The following is a 24,661-nucleotide window of genomic DNA, read 5'->3' as shown; positions in this document are numbered from 1 at the left end:
TTACGGAAAAAAAGTCAGAAACAGGGAGACAGGAGAGTGTTAGAGAGACACCACATTCATAACAAATGGCTGTGTCTTTAGGGGACAACATCACAGGGTCAGAAAACATTTTAAACCAAAGCAGAAACTACGACAAGAAAGATTTTTTTTTTTTTTTGCCATTCAAGTAATTCTACAGTGAACGTTCCTCGCAACATCAGTCATAGTTAACTAGCAGGAAACTACAATCCATGGCTAAAGTAGCATATCCAAAAATCATTATTTGTCGATTTGTTGACAAATATTCACTATCAGAAAATATGACTATATTGAATACTTAAAATGAATATAAATCATGGGGCATTAGAGAGGTGCATTAACATTCAGTTACTGCTGTGTGTTTCTAGCCATCATGCAAAGACAGTAATTATGCAGTACATGGAACCAAATCAAATGTTTTGGCTGCATTTCCATATGTTCCATATGTAATTACTGCAAAGCGCTGCATCTCAGGGACTTAACGAGGAAATTAGGTGTGTAATAAACTCATTAGCACAAACAGAAATGGATGTCTGTGGTATGTCTGTTAATTGCGGTTGATTTAAAGTTTATTTTATGCTGGCAATTTCATTTATCGTTGTCTTTCCGTTTTTTTTTTTTAGGAAAACTATGCTGACCGGTTGAGTAACAAACCATGTTGAATATTGTGTTTCTTAAAAAATGCATTTATTTTTCATCATGCAATATAATGCTATATGTTGTGTGTGTGTGTGTGTGTGTGTGTGTGTGTGTGTGTGTGTGTGTGTGTGTGTGCGTGTGTAAATGTATACATACATGTCCATGCAGGTCTGTATTTAGAAGCATAAGAGCACATGTCAGTGTATGGACTCCATCTGTAAATAAAATGTAATAAAACAAATGCATAAGAAAATGTAAAATCCAAATGTACTCCAAAAGTATTGGAATGGCAAGCATTAATTCTGCTGTCTTTGTTGTACAATGAAGACATCTGAACCAAGATGAACTTATACGACAATTATTTTTCAAAGCAGAAGTTCAAAGCATGGAGAAAGAAAGGATCTGCTCATGATCAAAAAACATATGAGCTCATTGGTCAAGCACAGTGAAGGCTGTATCGTGGCTTGGGCTTGTGTGGCTGCTTCTGAAAGAGCATCACTATCAGAATCATTTTCGACAACGAACTCAGAATGGATTCAAATGTGTGCAAAAATGTGCTTTTTGCTAATTTACAGAAAAATGCCCCCCAATCTATTTCAGGGGCATACCTTGCAACAAGACAAAGACCAAAATCAGACTGCAAACCAAATAAATCAGTTGCCACACCACAACAACCCAGTTGAGAAGCTTTTTACCTCATGAAGACGAGACCAAATAGAGAACCCCTTTAAATCTAACAAATAAAAGACACTACAGTACAAGCCTGCTTTGTGCCAACAGTCCTGAGTAGCGGGAATGGTTTATTAGTGTGAATGACGTTTTCTTTGCACATTTGGTGACGTTTAATACCGATTACTAGTGGTTTCTAATGAAGTGCTCTGTGTATGCAATCTCAAATAGATTTGCTTTTAAAAACAAAAAATGTGCACAAGAATGGGGATCCAGCTACAATTTACTTTCTGGACCTTGATAACTAGGTTGTTTTGATTTCTTTCTCTTTTTTGGTTGATTTTTGAGTCAGGAGAATTAAACACACTATAATAAGATGTTCCTAAGCTGCAGTGAGTCACTCTGACAGTCCTGTGATAGTAATTCACAGTCAGCAGTGTGTCAAAGATGTCAGGTCGGAACTGTCAGGAAATTTGCATGCATACGCCAGCTTAAACACGTCAAACAGCATCCCATCCTAACTTGGCATAACAGAAGTTCTACATAGTGGCAGACAAGAACTGCAGCCAATGAAGACAGGGTAATAGAGAGTAAACAAACTAACAGGAGGTGTTGGTGTTTGTGTAACCATGGTTATATATTGGGTGAGACTGGGACATTCTGCAGTATTTTTTTTATTTAAGTATCCAGTCTAGTCAAATGAAAAGCTTTGAAAGAGTGGCATCCCAACCTTGTTTTACTAGCTGATTACCACTGATTTACCATAGGCTCATCTTAAAAGAGGATATTTCAAAAAGTAATAATCCATAGTCAATCAGCCAAGATCAATATATGTAGCAATACTTGCCTTCAGAGGTGGGGGATTCTGGATTAAAGTGACAGAAGCGTTTGGAAAAGTGCACCAGTATTCGCTCTCGCTCCTGTGTCTCTCCCATCAGAGGAAATGCCTTCAAGAAGCTCCTGCATTATGAGGAAGATTATAAAGTGAGTCAGAAAAACCTAGTGTATTGTCATCAAAGCCTGGTTTGGGTATTTACCTAGTTTGTGGAAATCAATAAAAAAAAGATATATTTGATATTTAAAGAATCCCATCATTCTGCCCATATTGTACTCTGTGTTTTAAAAACAAGCAATATATAAAATCGATCCATTAAATACAAAGAAAGCTTTTTCTTATCGTCCCTACATTGGCTTCCTGTTAAGTTTCGAATAGACTACAAACTATTACTTCTCACTTATAAAGCACTAAATGGTTTGGCTCCCGTGTATCTATCCAGTCTTTTAACACGCTACAATCCGCCACGCTCCCTGAGATCTCAAAACTCTGGGCTTCTAGTAGTTCCTAGAATAGCAAAGTCCACTAAAGGTGGTAGAGCATTTTCACATTTAGCTCCTAAACTCTGGAATAGTCTTCCTGACAGTGTTCGGGGCTCAGACACACTCACCCAATTTAAGTGTAGATTAAAACGTATCTTTTAGCAAAGCCTACACATAACACACATCACATCATAACCTTGTGCTCCAGAACATCTGATCACATGCACATTATCAACTTGTGCTGTTAATATCATGAACAGCAGCTACGCTAATTCCTCTCCACTGCTTCTCTTTCTCTCCCCATCCCGAGGCATCCTGAGGTTGCTCCAGCTCCAGTCACCTCCCACCTCGTGATGATTACGGACCTTTAAAGAAGTAGATGCCGAACTCACAAACATCCTGAACCATCTAGAGACGTACCAGTGCCATTTGGATCCCGCTACATGTGTGGAGTTTTGACATTGGACCTCCTGGAGTGTTTAAAGGCTCTGGCATGGAGAAGCTGATGCTGGATCTGTGGTGATCACAAATGCTGAGCTTATAAAACTCGGAGCTACTAACCATATAGACTGTTTAAGACTGCAGAAAGAACATTACTTATAATCTTATACTCCAGTAATCATGTTAGTTCTCACTCTCCAGTGTTCTGTATTGTTGAAAGATTTATGATCAAACTCTTGATGTCACCCAGATGAGGATGGGTTCCCTTTGAGTCTGGTTCCTCTCAAGGTTTCTTCCTCATAACATCTAAGGGAGTTTTTCCTTGCCACAGTCGCCACGGCTTGCTCATCAGGGATAAATGCACACCATTCACCATCACTGTTGATTTGTGTAAAGCTGCTTTGAGACAATGTCTGTTGTGAAAAGCGCTATACAAATAAACTTGACTTGACTTGACTTGACTTGAAAGAAAGCAAAAATAAAAATAAAGAATAAAAATGGGTGAATGGTAGATACAGACTGGACTAAGCACTATAGTAGAAAGAGGTGTGGTCAGCAAAACCAAATGAGTTTTATAATTGGATTTAAAAAATGAAGACTATCCCTCACATGGACAGGTAGGTTATTTAATACCATTAGTGCGCCATAAAAAGCGATTGCCGCCAGCTGTTCTCACTTTTTCATTTTAGAAAAGAAAAGTGGTCTAGATATCACAGGCTCTGAAAGAGGAATCTGTAGAGAAGATATTTTGGAATGTGTCCACGCAAAAAGCAGTTATATGTAATAAGAGCCAGTAGCTGCAAAAGCAATCATTTGGGCAATAGAGGAACCAGGGTAGCTGTAGGCTTAAGAGAATACCGAGTGCAAATATTCCATTTGGGAAGTCTATTTGTTCCATGACTAAAACACCAGTGTCTGACAGACATGTGATAGCAGGGTCAAGTCCTCCCACAACTATGCCTTAAATAAAAAAGAGGAAGTAGTTAGTATTAATATCTAACTTGAGATCTCTATTAAGGTGCCACAAATGCTTGAAGATGTCTAGATGTTTAGTAAAATAAAATGGAAAAAATAGCATCTACAAGACCATGAAGATTCTTTCTAAAGCACAGCCTCAGTTTGTAAACATAGATTTGAATGGCGCTTAGTGATCTTAATAATAATTCAAAATAGCCTTATAGAAGGTAGCTAAAAGTCAACCACATACAGGTATCCAGCCTACAACAGTTGATTTTAATTGAGTTTTGCACCTTTTGTTTAAGGTAATATTAATTACCAGAGTTGATGGGTTTCCACAACTTCATCTCAACAAACTTCTCAAACAAACCAAAAGACCTGAAACTAGCCTAAATCTAAGCTTTGAAAAGGAAAACACAGTTTTTTTTCTTCTCCTCAGCTTTTGCATGAGGAACAAGTGTTTCAAACATATTGCTGATGTTGGACAATTTTCCATGCCATTAGCCACGCCCTTTCCTAAATCCAGTCTTTGCAATCTACAACACATTATAAATGGTTCTGTAGACACAGAATCTCCACTTACACTTTGTATTTGTGTGGAAATGTATTCATTTTATTTAGATAATCTGCTATAAAACAAAACTTGACTTGATCATGGTGCCTTTGAAGACAATTTAAATTAGCCCAATCTGGCAACCATGTCAATAAGTGACCATCCACAGTTTATATTATAACTAATAAAAGCAATAATAACATTAAGGTGCTAAGGGCAATGAGCATGCTGGCCTAGAAAGGAGAGCAAATCAACAAAACACTAGGTCTTATCTGTGAAATAGCAATCATTCTTTAAATCAGTGGTTACTCCACATGCTTGGAATTTCAAAATAATTACAAATTTTCAATTGCACAAGAACAGGCTGCATGAAACAAAAACAAAAAAACAAGACCTTACCTCAGCGCTCTGTCTAAAGACAACCCTGTGAAGTCGAAGAAGCTCAGATACTCTGACGCCACCATCTGGCTGAATTCATTACTAAAAAAGAGAGAGAAAACATTTTCTTCCTACATTCACTCACATCAAGCAGGTAGACACTAACCAACATGCATTCACACACTCACTTCCTTCCTAGGTGTCGCGCCACGTCACACCGCTTGAAGCCCTCCAGGTAGAACAGCCTCCTAGCCAGTCGCTTGGCACTCTCTGCATTGGCACGGCACCCATTGGCAAGGGTATCCGTGCTGCCCCTCTCCAATGTCTCCAGGCTGCCGAGTTCAGAGTCAGAGTCGCACAGGCCATCTGTGAGATTGGCATCACTACAGCAACAAAAATGACCACATTAGGCTTAGTCTGTACATTTCGCCTCACAGCCAGTCCATTTAAATGACTACAAAAGAGAAGGTAAATAGCCATTTTAGGCCATGTGCATAATTTAAAAGCGATTCAGAGCCACTAAAATCATTTCTCTCGGTGCATTTAGACTCCAACTTTTGTGCCCCAAAAGGGAGATACCAGATCTAAATGAAATAATTAACGTCTGGATGATTGCAATTACATGTCTTATGGTCTGTATAAGGCCAATGGAGTGTTCAGAGATCACTCGGATATGTGAAGCCACCATAACCCCTTTACTGAGGTGACAGACTGCCTTTAATAATGAATAACTTTTTCTTTAGAACTTTATACAATATACATTGAAATAAAAAAACAATTCAGCCGCATGTGCCATGATTTAGAAACCGGCCAACTGATGCATAAACTAGTGCACTTTTATCAAGCCAGTGTGAAAATGTGGAAAAGCTCCCACAAATGCATCAGATCACAATCAAACACCACATGCTTACTGGTCAGCATTGTTAACCTTATATGTGTTTCTGCTTTCCTGAAAAAAATTTTGGCTAGTATTATCTGATAGCAAGGCAAATTTTTCACATAATCTAATTGCCGCAATCTGATTAGACCTAAACCTAATAAGAGGACAGTGTAATCTGTTGGTGTCCATTGTGCCAGGGGATACTGGCAGTCTCAAATAGAAAGAAGTGTAACTTGTGTTACTTTGAAACAGAGACATTTTTTTTCTGCAAAATTACCCAAAATCCTCTACCAAATTTCAAATGAACTGAACTTCCTTTGATATAGCTCTGAGCAAATTAATTAGTTCATCTTAACCAAACTTTCCATTGTTTAAACCCAAACTTTTATTGTGCCAGACATCAGATATGACAGAGGTTTGACAGAAAACAGTTATAGGGTACATCCCAACCAACAACTTAGCATGATTTGTTAATATCTTTCGAGATTTGGGTTTCCTAAACATATAATCAATGTGTTCATAATATTGTAACAACTTTCTTACAACATCCAATCACACTTTACTTGTTGTTTAATGTTAAAACATTTTCAATAACACTATCTTTCTAACGTTGTAGCATGCGATCTGTTAAACCCAGAACACTGGGTTTAGCAGTTTGCACAAGAGAAAGATAAAAGTCATCTGGGGAAGCTGAAGTCTCACAGAACCTAAAAGGAAGATTTTATATTTTATCTTTATCTCTGACATACTGTATCTATGTAACAATTACCACAGACAAGAGGTTTGACATAGTTCCTTGTACCAAAAAAACCCCTAGGAAGACCCAAGTACTGTAATCTCTGGTAAACAGAAGTCTAGAGGTAGTTTTAGCATTTATGGAAAGCCACTTATCGATAACACTTTTTCATCATGGACGACTTTATATTTTGTTAAATATAAAATGTCTAAAGTACATTATGGATTGTTAACAAAACCAAATTCTATTTATAATTTCTATTTTTACTATATATAATGACAGTGTAGGTTTAGGATTAATTCATTTCTAGGAATAAAAACATTACATTCACCTATAATCCCCCTTATTGTTAAAGACAGTCTTTCCTTAGTCTTCACAAATCAATATGTAAATTCTTGTCAGTGGTATGTTTGCATATACTATACTATTGCTTTAATGTACCTGACCTGGAAGTTTAACTTTCTAAGCAAATGCATGATAGATTTTAATTTAGCCCAATTAAATACGTAAGCATTGTACAATGTATGATCTCAACTCAGAGAAAGATTGGCAGCATTTCTGGAAAAAATGCAACACAATCCAAGTTAGGCTCCTCATATCCTCTTCCTGTGAAGTAAAAAAAAAAAAAGTCTGCAAACTGAATGTCATTCAGGAAAAACCTAGCTTAAGGGAAGGTGGTTATGAAACAGATATGATGTTATAATACAAGATTATAACATGTAGATCCTTCACAGATAACAGCTGACTTGCCACTGTCATATTATACCATCATATATTATTACATTTGAATATTATTCATTTCAACTGAATAAACACAGGCTATATAGAGTTTAGTTAAGAGGAAAGTGAAACTGCATGAAGTCAATCTGAAGAACATTTTAATTTTAATGAATAAAAAGAAAGAATTTCCACCATGGCCCTGATTACAAATATGAATGAATGAATGAAAAAAAAAAAAACTTGGTAAAATGTTTTGAGTTTTACCCAACAGAAAATGAAGAGAAGCAGTAACACTAAAAACACAGCTAATAAGTCTAAAATCATACATCCCAAAAGAAATCATTTATTGAGTTACAGTGCTTTCCCACAAACTTTTCCTACTTCCTAATCATGTGTATTAGCTTATGTATGATTACATATGTCCAGTTCATATAATTTAGTTAGGTTGTTGTTGGTTGAAAGTAATAAACTTTGCTACATAACTATTCAAATGTTAGAGTCAGCCCTATATCATTAGCATATATGGGTAAGTTTACCAGTATATCACAGTCCGTGTGCCTTTGCAGTTCTATTTTACATACATGTAATTGTAACTATAAGCAGATATGCTCATTTTAACACTAGATACATACAGTATTTATTCATATTTATGTACTGTTTAATGTTTTAGGGAGCAGACTATGCACACACAACACACTACAAACTGGGAAATATACATAACAGTTACTATAAATGGGAAGCAAATCCACAGAAAGGTGTGTTTGAAGAAAATAGTTTGTTAGGCCATGAGTGATTGCAGGCTTTACAATCTTTCAGCAATTGAACATATTCATTTAAAAATGCACTCCCTTATGTCGAAATGCGCCTGGAGTTACACATTAAAACATGAGTCTGCATGTCCATGACTCAGATGGCAGCACTGCTGTCCTGGCTGCCATGTGGCATGCTACCACCTCTCTCTTCCTCAAATGCTGAGTCAGGTTAAAGGTGTGGAGCTTGGCATGTCTTCTTGTATTAAAAAAACAAAAAAAACAATCACTGTTTGGGTGTGTGGCATGTGGCAAAGAGGAAAGCAGCATAGCTTCAAAACTACTGAAAAATGCTCTTTTTTTTCCAACACACACAGAAATATTTAAATATGCAACCACTTATGGGATAAAAAAAAAGAGCAAAAAGAGCCAGGAAAGTTTTCTGCAAGGAGTTGCAAAAAATGAGAAAATATCACTTACACATTAAAGTCGGTTCACTAAAATATGATCCATTCACTGGTAGAGAAGAGCAAAGGGCAAGCGAGACCTCAGCATTCAAACAATCAATCTGTTACTGATTACAAGGCAAATGGCTGTCATTTCACTGTATAACTTTTGCAAGAAATATATGTTCATTGCTTTCTGTATCCATGTTTAAAATCCATACATTGTGATAATCTTGTAAAATTCTGAAAAAATAATTTCTTCACTTTGATGCAGGCAGAGTTTACAACAATTCTAACACTTCTGTCATATTGTTCTGATTAATATTTATACTGAATACACTGCAACTGCTCTTTGTAATCTTCATGATTACATTTACTATGAATGGAATGAAACATAGTGGTGAAGAGCAGTTATATGAATATAATCACAAATGTGGTGGGGAGATGTGGTCCGCCGTGAAGAGGAGTTACTGTTACATGAGTCTTGGTTATTTTCCAATGACTGTGTTTAATTCCTCTTATATCTCAGCAATTTCAAACCTATTAATGAACATGCATTTTTTAACCATTTATTGTTACATGTAATGTTGGAACAGCTAGGAAATGTCATGTTATCACTTACTAAGACAAACAAAGCACTCCATCCCGAAAACTTTCCTGTGGTGGAAAACCGGCTGTCAGTTACAAAGATGACATCCAAGACTTAGTCCATGAATGTTAAATACAGGGCTACAGAAAGCTTTACTGCAACAACCATTTCAGGTTTTTCTCTATCCCATTCATTACTGGGCTAAGATTATGTGGAGCATTTACAATTGTACTGTATTAGACTTAACATGAACCTGTGATTTACAGCCAGCACTGCTGTCAGGGCTACAACTCGTTCTGGCCAATCAAAAATTGAGAATTTACCAACCGTGCTATAAACAGTATTACTGAAGACTTTATTATACACTCCTACACTACTGACTTTTCCAGTCATATGTGATTCTTCCTCAAACTGTTACCAAGTTGGAGGCACACAATTGTATAGAATAAGATGTGGTTTACATGGGTTGAATAGGAAGATCTTGAATGGCCTTTTTGACTTTACTAACGCCCATGTGGCTGAATGTGTTCAAATCTCCATAACCACACTCCAAAATCTAGTGGAACATCTTCCCAGAAGAGTGGAGGTTATTATAACAGCAAATGTGGACTAAATGTGGAATACGATGTTGCTTAAAAAGTACATATGAATCTTACTGTCAGGTGTCCAGCAACCTTTTTCCATATGGTGTGTCTTGTTGGTTCAAATGATTGGTGCATTAATAGATACTATAAATATACAATACATAATTCCATGTGCATTGTCTGCTTTTTTCGTTTCGTTAGTTTCAGATCACATGACTGTTCCATATCTATATATTGTTGATGGAAGACCAGGTTTCTTCAACCGAGCAGTGACTTAAAAATCCCAGCATCATTTCTCTGTCCAATAGGCTTGTCCCAATGCCATACACACTGTTTACCAATGAATATCTGGTCATTAGCGCATTTCCATTGGAACACTTTTCAGATGGCAACAGTCAAAATGTATTAATTCTATGTTTGCATATTAAAATGGATAATAAATGTAGATAACCCTGTTATCAAACAAATGAAACCTTCACAGGAATTCTAATGGTTTCTACTACAAATACCTTTAACAAACCATCAGCTGCTAACCATCAAAAACATTTCCATTGCGTGGTGTGTTTCTGTACATCATTAAATCATTATCATCAAACCTTTGGAATCTGGATGCTTAATAATCTCCAAATGGTTCCTAGACGTTCATGGGATCAACAGAAGACAATATATTACCAGTGAGAGGCCAACTGAGGACATTACAGTTTCCATAAAAAAAACAATACAACTCCCATTCTAACCATTCCAAATTGCATGATGGTTTCCATTGTTTCTATTTTTCTCAGTATGGAAAGGTATATCATGTAGACTATGTTAGCTCTTAACCATGATCTGCTCAGTTGTATAAGTAAGAAAGTTGCTCTGGATTATGCCAAATGCGTTCACTGTGGATGAATTGAATAAAAGGGAATTTTCTTCTGGCTGGGAGCTCAGTGGTTAGGGCTCTGGGTTACTGATCGGGAGGTGAGGGGGTTCAAGCCTAGCATCGCCAAGCTGACACTCTGGGGGCCCTTAAAAATGAAAAATTTAAACTTTCATTTTGCTTGTGATGTACATGTGACAAGTACAAAGCCCTCTCTCTCTCTCTCTCTCTCTCTCTCTCTCTCTATATATATATATATATATATATATATATATATATATATATATATATATATATATATATATATATATACTTGTATTATGTCTCTACATTTCTTTTCTTTGCTGCTGTAACACAGAAATTTCTTATCTTATATTAGAGCCCACCTATCAGGATATTTGGAGGCTCCTGCATTGGCTAAGTGGAAGATTTTACAGGATGTACTTACAGGAGTTCGAGCAGAAAGTGGAAATGAACATCATACTCGTCTTTCCACATGGCGTTTCAGCGCAGATCACAGATCAGATCCCACACTATCAGAGCCATGGTGGTGTTCAGTGTGCGCTAAAGACGCGTCCAAGTGCGTGCGATCTCTCCGGCAAACAAATCAGTGTCTTTCCAAAAACCAGAGTAAATAAATCGGAAATCAGATTGTTTCCACGGTCAGATTCAGTCCGGGACGGACACTCAGACATACAGGAACATATTAAACATCCACCCACACGGAGGATTTTATCCGAACAAAAGTCGAGGGCAGAAAGTTTTAAACGCGCGATATGGAGTTGATGAGCGGATCCGCTCTCCACCGCTACACAAACCCAGCCTCAATACAGTCACTGAAAGTCCACCGTGTTGCCAGATTGGTTATAAACCCACTGCATGTTGCAAGTCACAGGAAGTTGCTCAAAATGCTTGCTTTATTATTATTATTATTATTATTATTATTATTATTATTATTTAATTATATTAATTATTATTATTATTATTATTATTATTATCTTTGTTATCTTTATTATTTTTATTGTTGTTGTTTTGTAAGCAATGTTAATAGTAATACTAATATCAATACCCAACAACAACAACAACAACAATAAGAAGGTTTATTATTAGTAATTTAATAATAATTATAACAACAATTATAATCGTGGTAGTAGTATTAATAGCAATAACCAATAACAACAACAATAATAATAATGATGGTGATGATGATTATTGTTGTTGTTTGATTATTGTTAACACAATATGATCAAATAAATAAAGAGTTTACAGAATACAGAGTTTCACGAATGATAAAAATAATTACTCTTGATATCGAGAACGCATCAAATTCAGAATTGGAATAATGTTGAATGACAGAAGTCTGATCCATAACTGTGAGTTTTAACAACATTTTAAAGACAATAATCACATTTTGCGTGAAAAATATAATGATTTTAATAAATGTTTTGGACTGAGATATATGAGGTTGCTTAAAAGATTAATTTAAAAGTATTTCCGAAATCTCTCCAAAATATTTAATTGAAACTACTCATGAGTCCATCCTTAGAGGTAAGGGTAAACTTGTACATTTTGTTATTAGTTAACATAAGGACACGTAAAAAGTGAGCTCAAGACACCGAAACATGCTTGAGTACCATTTGGTTAGTCAGTTTGCAGTAAATACAATTAAAAAAAAAATTATTAAACAATAAAAATGTCAAATACTTATAATTAATAATAATAATCCTTGTGTAAGTAATGTTATGTTTGGTTGAGATGGAGGAATTAATCAAACTCATCAAAAAATGTAAGGTTTTCATCCATTTTTGTATAAATAATTTCTGTTTGGTGATGTTTATTGTTTGATAACATATTTTAAACAGCCAAACAAAGAGAAAGAAAACATATTACTATATATATATATATATATATATATATATATATATATATATATATATATATAAACTATTATACTTTTATTTTGTCCAATCTGGCAACCCTATATAGAGGAAGGGGGTGGACTGCAAAATGAATGGCCTGCAGGCTTTTACTGAATGACCTGAAGGGTTTAACATGCTGTCTTATTTCCTCTGTTTGAGTGCAGATCTGGCTAAAAGCCCAGGAGCACCAAGGTCAGTTTAGCAGTGTCTTTTATAGTTAGGACAAAGACACTTTACTGTATGCACTGAAAATGACTTTCAGACTTTATTTCTGCCACCAATGAATAGAGCAGTAATGATACAGCCAAGGCAGGAGCACTATTTTGAGATAAAATCACTTTCAAAGTCTGCAACATAACCAGGCCATGAATCTGCCCACTTCTATTCAGTGTCTGAGTTCCCTTTTGCTGTGTTCCTTATAAATAAAACAACAACATCGTTTAGCAGTGATTCATGTGGCAAAAAGAGACACACAAGTAACCTCTAGGGTATGGACTTACATCGAAACATGCATGACACATGCTGATGTGACTGACAACAAACTGTCTATGTCTATCAGAACGTGGCATATCACAACATGTTCTTTTTGGTTGATATTCTTTTTTTACTGCCTGGGTGTGTGTATCATCACTGAGAGGGTGTGGCTGGGAAAGATCTGCAGCAGCAAAGCAGAATGTGTCTTAGAGTTCAGTCTCAAAACATTTACAGCACTGACAGTTTTCACTTTACTTACTTTCCTATTAGAAGAAATAAATCAGTGACTGTGACGGGGGATAACAAATGTATAGTTTGGTATATAGTATAATAGTATAATAGTATATTTATTGTTATGAAGCATCAGTAAAAATGAGTAAGATGCTGTCACTTATGTTACAGCAGTTCTAAATACCATGGTATAAGAGGTAAAAATACGATAAAACATAAAGTGATAAAGTATCATTAACTGTACTAGGTTCCAAATGCCTCAATTATTGAAACCAATCTCTGGCCTAAAAATTATTTAAAAAATAATGCTTTTATTTGTCAAATATGATATATATATTACAGCAGAGTGAAATACATTTCTTTGCAATTCCAAGCTTGAAGCCTGGACCAGAGCTCAGGGTCAGTGAAGATATGGAGACGGTGGAGCAGAGAGAGTTAAGGGCCTTGTTAATCTTCTGATTGTAACTAAGAGTCTTAGCTGTTGAACAACCACTGCCCAGCATAGTGCTGAACAGAACACATAACCTCATAATGTCTATAGTATCAGCAAAGAAATAAGCAATGTAATATTAATATTAGGCAAATATGGGCAATGCCCAGCCATTTCAACATATGACATACAGGTAAAAAATTAAATAAAATATCAGAGTTTGTACTTAAACGAGGAAAATAACTCTTCTATAATATATTATCTCAGTGTTATGATGATAATGATAACGATGGTGGTGGACAACGTTGTCCAACTCATTACTCATATATTCACAATGGTGTTCAAATAGGTGACTATGTATGTAAGCGAAGGCCATATCATGATTTACATCATGTTTATCATCATCCAACCATTCAGTGGGCCCTTGTGGCCTCAGAGTCATTGGGGAAGAGACCACTTTTATCAGAATAGAAATAGTATATTTAGAGAACAAGTGGTCCCTGAGCAAATTAGCAAATGCCTCTTCAGTACAACAGAGCCACCTGTTTTGTCATTTGATTTGCTTTAAACAGCTGCTAATATTAAAGACAAGCAAATTTCAGTACAAAAGTTATTTCTGCTAGACAGAGGTTACATACTGTATCTAGACTATAGTCAAAGACAACAACTTTGAAAATGTTTAGCTAGCATGCTTACTAGCCAGGCCCTACAAACATTACATAAAAGTACACAACAAAAGTAACTAGCTAGTAAAACCACAAATTACAACCTATTCCTATTTATATTTCATTATGCATAATTAACTTAGACTTGGAATGGAAAAACACTAATAGTAAGCCAGGTGGTGTGATGTAGCCTGTTCATTTATCTATTTATAAACTTCACATTAAATTGTTTACTGTTTAGAGTTACATTTAATTCCAAAAAGCCTTCAAAACATGGGGTTATAGCAACAATACCATCAGGCATTTTTTTCTTTCTCCCTTGAATTAGATGTTAAAGGTTCAAAAGTTAGAGTTAAAAGGTAAAATCCAGTCATAACTAATATATTAATATCTTAATATTAATATTTCGATTCTGTAGAAACTAGATTTTCTAGATTTAAAAAACTCATTATTCACAGAGCCAGAGAGAATATGATGAGCTCCCCCTGCTGATTCTCTGTTTCGCCTGATCTCCATCTTTGGCAGTTTTGATCTCCCACTGTTAGGCTGCTCTGAGAAAAAAAATCTGCATTCTGAAGAACTATGAAGACAAATGTCTATTTCTAATTTCTCTTCCACTCACACTCGTGCTTTCAGATGACAGATCTTTTTTAGCTGTGCTCATTATTAAGCTATGCTAACTTTGCTCATCGTCATCATCATCATCATCATTATCTTGTTGTCGTCATCGTCAGCAGTTACCGCATTGAGTATTTTTTTCCTTCATCAGCATCAGACATGTCATCCTTTTAATTAACAATCTCACAGCCTTAAAAAAGGCAAAGCTGTCCTGTTAAACTGCAACAGTTCCAATGTTTTCAGTGGCTTTCATCACCCTCCAAAATAAAACATGCAGTGTGAGATGCCTGGGTCTCGAGCGCTGTTTCACTCTGCAGTGCTGTAATGATGCGTCTGACACAGACGGAATGATGCTATTATTAGCCTGAGCCAAAACTCAGCACACAGACTGTGAAGTACTGAAAAACTGAGGGGGATTTAACAGCAGGGAACAAAGACAGTGACAGTGACAGCAATTCATCTTTTCACATATACATACATGCATATACTGTATGTAATTATGTTCAGAGTGTACATCATGCATATTTTACAATGCAAAATTCCACAATCCTCTGCTGGAGGATCTGTTCTTTATGTCTCCCACTGCCATTTCACCTTTACCTGGTTTAGATTAGACATCAGATCTGATGCTGAATAAAGTCTATGGGTAATAGATCAATACTGGAGTTAAGCGATTGGCTCATTTAAAATATAATTACACATTTATGTTATTATAATAACAGATTACTTTATATGTATGAATAATTAATTAAATAAAAGTGTTTTAATGTGGCTCTATTTCCCCTTTGGCTACGTAGGTGGATTGGGGAGGAGGGTGTACTAATAATTATGTGTTTTGGAAGCTGTATATATATATACTCTCTCAAGTCTGTATTTATAAAAATGTTATAAGTAGCTCTCAATTTTCAGAGAACCCTTATACAGCGTTCTTTTCTTAGAGAAACGTCTTATGTATTTATTTGAGATAATTTACCAGACATTTATTTATCCAAAAAAGACATTTTAAACACTGGGTGTACAGTAGTAACATTGAATAATGTGTAGTGTTTGTAATTTGTGTGCAAACCCTTTTATAATGGGGAATGTGCCAGTGCTCAGAATTAACCCATCACATTCAAATTCAGGTTCAAATGTAAATCAGCAATTAGGTGATTCTGTTTAGTCCCTTAAAAAGATATGCAATTTATGCAGTTTGTATGTTATACAGCTCACAAAGCATTTACAGGATCTGACTGTTGAAAGATATTGATCAGGAAAGGAGGACCAAGAATTTCCAAAAATTCAAAAGCTTACATGTACCATGGAAAACTATGAAGGACATTAGCAATGGGGGTGTCACAGTGACATTTGCAAGAACTAACAAAATGATAAGACAATAAAATTTAAGAATACACATAAAAAAAGGGAGTATGTGGCAAAATGTGTCTGCTGAAAAAGGTAGAATCTTTGGCCAAAATTCTTAAAGGCATCTTCTTCTTTTGTTGGGTGTCACCACAGCAGATCATTTGTCTCCATACTACTCTGTCCTCTACATCTGCCTCTTTCAAATGACCCACCTGCATGTCTTCCCTTACTACATCCATAAACCTCCTCTTTGGCCTTCCTCTTTTCCTCCTTCCTGGCGACTCCATCTTCAGCATTCTTCTACCGACTTACCCTCCTCTGCACATCATCACCATCTCAATCACACCTCTCTCACTTTGTCTCCAAAACATCCTACAAGCCTCTAATAAACTCATTTCTAATCCTGTCCATCGTGGTCACTCCCAATGAAAATTTCCAGCCTTCAACTCTGCTACCTCCATCTCCACCTCCTGTCTTTTAGTCAATGCCACTGTCTCTAAACCATACAACAAAGCAGGTCTCACCACAGTCCTATAAACTTTCCAGTTCACTCTTGCAGATATTCTTTCATCACAAATTACTCCTGCCACTCTTCTTCACCCACTCCAAACAGTCTGTCGTTCCTACTGCACACTTCACTGCTGTCACACTGTCCTCATACATGTCCTGCACCGCCCTCATTTACTTCTCTGCCACACCTGACTTCCTGTCATCTCTCCTAAACATCTCCATGCTTCTACTGGTATGTCATCTGGTCCAACTGACTTTCCACTCTTTATCCTCTTAATAGCTGCTCTCACTTACTCCTTAATAATCCTATCCACTTCCTGCTTCCACCCTTCTCTCTCTTTTCCTTCTCTCTCTCTCTCTCTCTCTCTTTCTTTATTTCTCTCTCATTTTCCTCATTCATCAGCTGCTCAAAATACTTCCTCCACCTTCTCAACACACTCTCCCCACAAGTCAACACACTAGCCATCTACATCCTTTATTGCTCTTGCAGCACATCCTACCCAGCTTCTTTTTTAGTGTCCAACTTCTCAAACAGCTCCTCATATGCCTTTTCCTTTGCTTTTGCCACATCCTCCTCACCTGCTGCCGCATCTCCTTGTACTCCTGCCTACTTTTTTCTACTCATCTCTCTACAGACCACCAATCGATGCTGTTTAGCTACACTGTCCCCTGCCAACACCTTACAGTCTCCAATCTCTTTCAGGTTGCATCTCCTGCATGAAATACAGTCCACTTTTGTGCACCTTCCTCTGCTCATGCACCTTCCTCTGCTTCCTCATACCTACCCATTACCTCCTCATCACCACTGTTCTCTTAACCAACATGCCCATTAAAGTCTTCCCCAATCACCAATCTTTCATTCCTAGGTTCACTCTCCACCACTTCATCTAACTCACTCCAGAATTTTTCCTTCTCCTCCATCTCACAACCCACTTGTGGAGCACAAGCACTGATGATATTTATCATCACCCCTTCAACTTCCAGCTTTACGTTCATCAGAAACTCTCTTCACCTCCACTATACCTTACGGTGCTTTTCCTTCAGGATCACCCCTGCACAATTTCTCCTTCCATCCACACAAAGAAAGAATAGTTTAAACTCACCTTCAGTGTTCCTGGCCTTACTCCCTTTCCGCTTTTTGTCTCCTGAACACACAACATGTCCACCTTTCTCTGCTCCATAATATCAGTTAACTCTCTCCCTTTACCAGTCATAGTACCAACATTAAAAGTACCAGCCTTAACCTCCACTCTCCTTCACTTCTCCTCTCTCTGCTGTCTCTGTAGACATCTTCCCCTTCTCCTTCTCCTCCTTTGGACAACAGTAGCCCAAGTTCCACTGGTACCCTTTTGGCTAACAATATCTGTTGTGGTCATTGCAATCAGGACCTCGACCAATCTGGCATGACATTTAGGTTTGTGATCCCCATATTTGATTTGGCACATGTTTTAAGCTCTAGTAGCTAATCACACAATGAACACCATACCCATTGTGGTGGCAGTGTTATATGGGACAACTTCTTTTCAGCTGGAACTATAGCCCTCATCAGGATGAAGGGAATTATGGACAGTTCCAAGTACTAAAGAATTTAACGGTGGCACAAAGACTGCAACCCTTACAAACCTAAACATAAAAATATTAGTTTCCAGCAAGTCAATAAAGAAGTTTAGAATGTTAAGGCAAAGCTTAGATCAAAATCATATTAAAAAAACCTGTGGAACTACTTGAAAAAGGCTGTGCACAGGGATCCTCTAACATTTTGAAAGCTCTGGTAAGTTTTTTGGAAAGAGTGAAATAAATCAAGAAAAGTCAGAAGACTTTCAGGCACTTTCAAGTGCTGCATTATAAGCAAAAAGTGCTTCAGACAAGTATTATTTTAGGAGTGTTTTCGTGTGTCTTTCCCTAAATTGTTTCTATATGATTGGAGGTGGCATCTTTGTTTTTTATTTTTTAACTCAAAAGGCTTTGAAGTTGATTGTAAATTATAAATGTGTATGTCTGTGCATATACATGTCTGCCTAAGGTAAAGGGAAAGACAATATGGGTGTGTTAGCGCATGTGTGTGTCTCATTGCGTATGCATGGCACAAAAGACCACCCTGAGAGCATAAAAATTATAGAGCGACAGTGACTGTCATATGCACAGAAGAGACAGCAGTGAAGGAGATGCAAGAAGACAAGGGGGAAAGCTATAGAAAAGAAAGAAAAATCTATAGAAAAGAAGGAAGGAGAATGACAGAAAAAAAGTGAAGTGAGAAAGAGGAAAGAGATGGGTGTTTGGAATGCTGTCACATAAAACAAGAAAAGCCACGAAAAACCTGGCTGAGGGCCCGCTTTGAACACTGTCCAAAGTGTGTGAGCTGCTCTAAGTTTTACACAGTCATCGAATGTAAACTCAGGAGTCAATTTCAATTCAAGGGTAATGAAGCATAATGAGAGCTTTTCAAGCCTTTCAAAATGAACAGATTGATCCCTAGATCACAGGAGGGTGTGTGTTTGTGTGAATTAAGCCCTTAATCAGTAATCACTGCTATCACCAAACACACACCCCATCCTACAAACAAACATACACATTTGTCTTACCGTCCTTGTGAAAATCTTCCACTTACATCCTTATTTATGCAGCTAATTAATGTTAAGCCTATACAGCTAGGTCTAACGGAAAACTTTTAGTGCATTTTCTCTTAAATAAAAGCTGTAGGTTTTGCAATAAATAAATGATTTAAAGTTTTGGAAACCCATAGTACTTTTATCATTTCTGAGACATATGCATATTCCTTCTGTTTATGTGCAACAAAGGCAAAAACACACAGAAACTGAGCAGTAAATGAGTAGAAGAATGTTCTGTGGTCAGATGACACCAAATCTGACTTATGTAGAACTTATGTAAGACAGAGAACATGAGAGAAGATGTTAGCAGACTGCCTCACAGCCACAGTCAAACATTTAGTGAAAGTTTAATGGTTTGGGTTTTTTTTTTAGCAGGGAAGGTTTGATACATATTCCAGGTGAAAGGAAAACTGAACCAACATGGCTACAATACTATAAATCAGTGACAGTGAATTTATCTGTACTGCAGCTCATTGGAACTGGCTTTACTATACAACAAGACAATGACTCAACGTATACCACCAAGCTCTGTAAGCATTATTTAAAGACAAACAGTCAGCTGGAGTATTGACACACGTAAATCTTGATGAATTGCTCTGGTATAAAGTATATCGCAAGGTCAGAAAGAAATATCCATCTAGCAAAGAACACCAAGTTTCAGTGCCATATTTCAGCTGAATGTTTGAAGAAACGAACTGTCTTGATTCCAAAACTGTATAAAGCTGTTATTCACGCAAAGGGAGGATTTTTCAATGAAAATAAAGTTTAACATTTGTACATTTATATATTTGTTTAGTCAAAGTAAATTCTCAGACTGTTAATGTACAAACTACCTAGTTTGTTGTATATAAACGAAAGCAACATGCATATTTTTCTCATTAATGATTTTGGTGTTTCCAAAATTTTGACAGGAACTGTAGCTTTAGTTATTTGAATAAACATATATGTAAAAAGACACATTTAAAAAGACTGAGTCCATCTATGGCACAGTCAAGCTTGGTAGATATCTACAAGGACATTTAATCCTCACTACGATATGAAAACTTGCTCACACACAAACACTGTGAAACCTAAAGAAGAAATAAAGATACACAGTCTATGTTCATAAACTTTAATTTAGGAAACAGACAGACTATCAAATTAACAGCTATCTTAGGATTCTTGCTCAAATTCTCTTTGAAGTAAGTCTCAGATCACTAAAATATACATCAAGCTGCAGTATGCAGAGGAGAAATAGAAACTGCACATCAGGTTCTAGTGTGGATCTAATATAGCAAATATATAAATTAATTATAGATTCCTATAAATATTTTCTTTGAGTATTGAATTTCATATTTAAATTTATATTAATCCAGATCCCTCAAAAAGCTGTATAGATTTTATTCGTTACTATTAACTTACAGTGCTTATTAGTAACAGTGGTTATAGTCGTTAACTTGAATTATAGAAAATCTATATCTGCTGTAATGAACTTGGATAAAAGGTGTTAATGAAAGTAAAAATGCTTTTAAATTTGTACTTTACCATGATGTATATATAAATGTATGTATATGTAAATATAGGAAGGTACAGTATCTCACAAAAGTTAGTATGCCCTGACATTTCAGTATATATGGATATATTTTAGAGTAGTTAATGTGCAGCTTGTATAGCAGTATAGATTTACTGTCCTCTGAAAATAACTCAACATACAGCTATTAGTGGCAAAATTTCTGGCAACAAAAGTGAGTACACCCTAAGTGATAACAGCTGTGCGTCATGTAACCATGCAAAGCCATACGTCCTATTCATCATGTCTGCTGGACAGGACCATACAAACTTGTGTATCTTGTATTAGAGCAGCTAAAATGTTTTACTTTGGGAACAATTCTCTCATACTAACCACTGAATGTTCAACATGGCACCTCATGGCAAATAACTCTCTGAGTTTTGAGAATTTAGAATTGTTGCTAGAAAAAATGCGTAGGCTATAAGAAGATAACACCCTGAAACCGAGTTACAATACAGTGGCCAGGGTCATACAGAGGTTTTCCCAGACAGATTCTACTCAGAACAGACCTCGCAAGGGTCGAAGCTGAGTCCCCGTGCTATGCAACAAGTGCAGATGCTGGCTTTAAGTGCAGCCAGCATTGCTTCAGAGGTTACAGAAGTGAAAGGTCCGCTTGTCAGTGGCACACTGCATCAAGTCGGTTTGCATGGCCGTCGTTCCAGAAGAAAGCCTCTTTAGGCTTACAAGAAAGCCCATAAACAGTTTTGCTGAAGACAACCTGTCCAGGAGCATGAGTTACTGGAACCATGTCCTGTGGTCTGATGAGACTAAGATAAACTTGTTTGGCTCGGATGGTGTCCAGCATATGTGGTAACGCCCTGGTGAGGAGTACCAAGAAAATTGTGTATTGTCAAGCATGGTGGTGGTAGCATCGTGGTCTCGGACGACATGAGTGCTGCTGGTACTCAAAAGCTTGGTTCATTGAGAGAAACATGGATTACAACATGTACTGTGACATTTAGAAGCAGAACATTATGCCCTCCCTTCAGAAACTGGGCCAATGGCAGTTTTTACCATAAAAATGAACTCAAATATACCACCAAGATGACAACTGCCTTGCTGAGGAAGCTGAAGGTGAAGGTGATTGTGTGGCAATGTCTCTAGAACCATATTGAGCACCTGTGGGACATCCTCAAGCAGAAGTAACAAACAGCAGCTCCGTGATGTTATAATGCAGGAACCCAGCAACAACCTGTGCAGCTCTGGTGAATTCCATGCGAGAAGGATTAAGATGAAAAAAACGGTTGCTGAAATGTGAGGGGTGTAATCACGTTTATTAGATACTGTAAATCACAGATAAGAAACTATTAATATAAAAAATATATTTATCCAACAAACAATACCTTTTAGTATCTGAATAACATACATTTAGTAAATCTGGTCTGAGCTTAAAGCAAGTGGCCTTCAAATGTTTCTTAATTCTTTTCATTTTGTTTGTTTGGCTTTTTTATTTTACACTGAAGGACTAGGCAAATGACTTACACAACCGAAATGAATACATAATAGAGCTTAGCTTTTACAAAAAGAAATGAAAGAAGCTACAGTCCCTAGATGCCCAGCAGCATTGGAAAACCGTTTTTTTTTTTTCTATTGAAGTCATGTGTTACAGACAAGCCTTTAGAAACAGAACAACTTAACACTAATGCAAAAAAGAACTGCTGATTGTTAGCTCATGTATATACAGTGAGGAAAATAAGTATTTGAACACCCTGCTATTTTGCAAGTTCTCCCACTTAGAAATCATGGAGGGGTCTGAAATTGTCATCGTAGGTGCATGTCCACTGTGAGAGACATAATCTAAAAAAAAAAAAATCCAGAAATCACAATATATGATTTTTAAACTATTTATTTGTATGATACAGCTGCAAATAAGTATTTAAACACCTGTCTATCAGCTAGAATTCTGACCCTCAAAGAACTGTTAGTCTGCCTTTAAAATGTCAACCTCCACTACATTTATTATCCTAAATTAGATGCACCTGTTTGAGGTCGTTAGCTGCATAAAGACACCTGTCCACCCCATACAATTAGTAAGAATCCAACTACTAACATGGCCAAGACCAAAGAGCTGTCCAAAGACACTAGAGACAAAATTGTATACCTCCACAAGGCTGGAAAGGGCTACGGGGAAATTGCCAAGCAGCTTGGTGAAAAAAGGTCCACTGCTGGAGCAATCATTAGAAAATAGAAGAAGCTAAAAATGACTGTCAATCTCCCTCAGACTGGGGCTCCATGCAAGATCTCACCTCGTGGGGTCTCAATGATCCTAAGGAAGGTGAGAAATCAGCCCAGAACTACACGGGAGGAGCTGGTCAATGACCTGAAAAGAGCTGGGACCACCGTTTCCAAGGTTACTTTTGGTAATACACTAAGACGTCATGGTTTGAAATCATGCATGGCACGGAAGGTTCCCCTGCTTATACCAGCACATGTCCAGGCACGTCTTAAGTTTGCCAATGACCATTTGGATGATTCAGAGGAGTAATGGGAGAAAGTCATGTGGTCAGATGAGACCAAAATAGAACTTTTGGGTCATAATTCCACTAAACGTGTTTGGAGGAAGAAGAATGACGAGTAGAACAACATCCCAAGAACACCATCCCTACTGTAAAGCATGGGGGTGGTAGCATCAAGCTTTGGGGGGTGTTTTTCTGCACATGGGTCAGGGCAACTGCACTGTATTAAGGAGAGGATGACCGGGGCCATGTATTGCGAGATTTTGGGGAACAACCTCCTTCCCTCAGTTAGAGCATTGAAGATGGGTCGAGGCTGGGTCTTCCAACATGACAATGACCCGAAGCACACAGCCACGATAACCAAGGAGTGGCTCTGTAAGAAGCATATCAAGGTTCTGGTGTGGCCTAGCCAGTCTCCAGACCTAAACCCAATAGAGAATCTTTGGAGGGAGCTCAAACTCCGTGTTTCTCATCGTCAGGCCAGAAACCTGACTGATCTAGAGAAGATCTGTGTGGAGGAGTGGGCCAAAATCCCTCCTGCAGTGTGTGCAAACCTGGTGAAAAACTACAGGAAACATTTGACCTCTGTAATTGCAAACAAAGGCTACTGTACCAAATATTAACATTGACTTTCTCAGGTGTTCAAATACTTATTTGCAGCTGTATCATACAAATAAATAGTAAAAAAATCATACATTGTGATTTCTGGATTTTTTCTTTTTAGATTATGACTCTCACATGCACCTACGATGACAATTTCAGACCCCTTCATGATTTCTAAGTGGGAGAACTTGCAAAATAGCAGGGTGTTCAAATACTTATTTTCCTCACTGTATATATAAAAAAAATCTAAAGTACTTCCATATGTCCATCTCAAATTTAAACAGATAGAACATTAAGAAAGTGTTAGCCCCCGGCAGTCTGTGAGAAGTGATCTATATGAACTCTAGTAGAGTAATGAAGCAATGAAGGTTAATGCGCTGATGAGGCTTGCAGCAGTTTGGGCCAAACAATGTGAGTGAAATTTAGAGCAGGACTCCCGCCATGCAAGAGGAAAGCCAAAGGCGATGATGTCACGTTTTCAAAAACAATGCCTCATTCAGCCCGCACTTAGGGGACAGGAAGCTGCTAGTCGTTTAAAAAGAGGGGGGAAAGAATAAACAGCAACATCTGCTGCTTAGCATTCCAGACGGACGATGGGAGAAAAGGAAAAAGAAGATGTAAAGAAAGCGAGAGACAGAGAGAAAGAGAGAGAGAGAGAGAGAGAGAGAGAGAGAGAGAGAGAGAGAGAGAGAGAGAGAGAAAAGCAGGGAGTCCCCTT

The 24,661-nt window shown here is 37.2% G+C and overlaps 1 protein-coding gene across 1 annotated transcript in view; it reads right to left on the bottom strand.

The window, feature by feature from the left end:
* psd2 (pleckstrin and Sec7 domain containing 2) overlaps window positions 1–24,661 on the bottom strand; it is a 45,725-nt gene that overhangs the window by 10,260 nt on the left and 10,804 nt on the right. The window contains exons 4-7 of the mRNA XM_046849442.1: window positions 5,161–5,355; window positions 4,994–5,074; window positions 2,174–2,286; window positions 814–872 (exon numbers count right to left, since the gene is read on the bottom strand). Of these exons, the coding sequence (XP_046705398.1) occupies window positions 814–872; window positions 2,174–2,286; window positions 4,994–5,074; window positions 5,161–5,355 (448 nt within the window). The remainder of the gene's footprint in view (window positions 1–813; window positions 873–2,173; window positions 2,287–4,993; window positions 5,075–5,160; window positions 5,356–24,661) is intronic.

Source organism: Silurus meridionalis, chromosome 5 (genome assembly GCF_014805685.1).
Source record: "Silurus meridionalis isolate SWU-2019-XX chromosome 5, ASM1480568v1, whole genome shotgun sequence".
NCBI lineage: Eukaryota > Metazoa > Chordata > Actinopteri > Siluriformes > Siluridae > Silurus > Silurus meridionalis.
The sequence above is the reverse complement of the archived record's forward strand: the minus strand, read 5'-3'. Positions and strand labels throughout refer to the sequence as shown.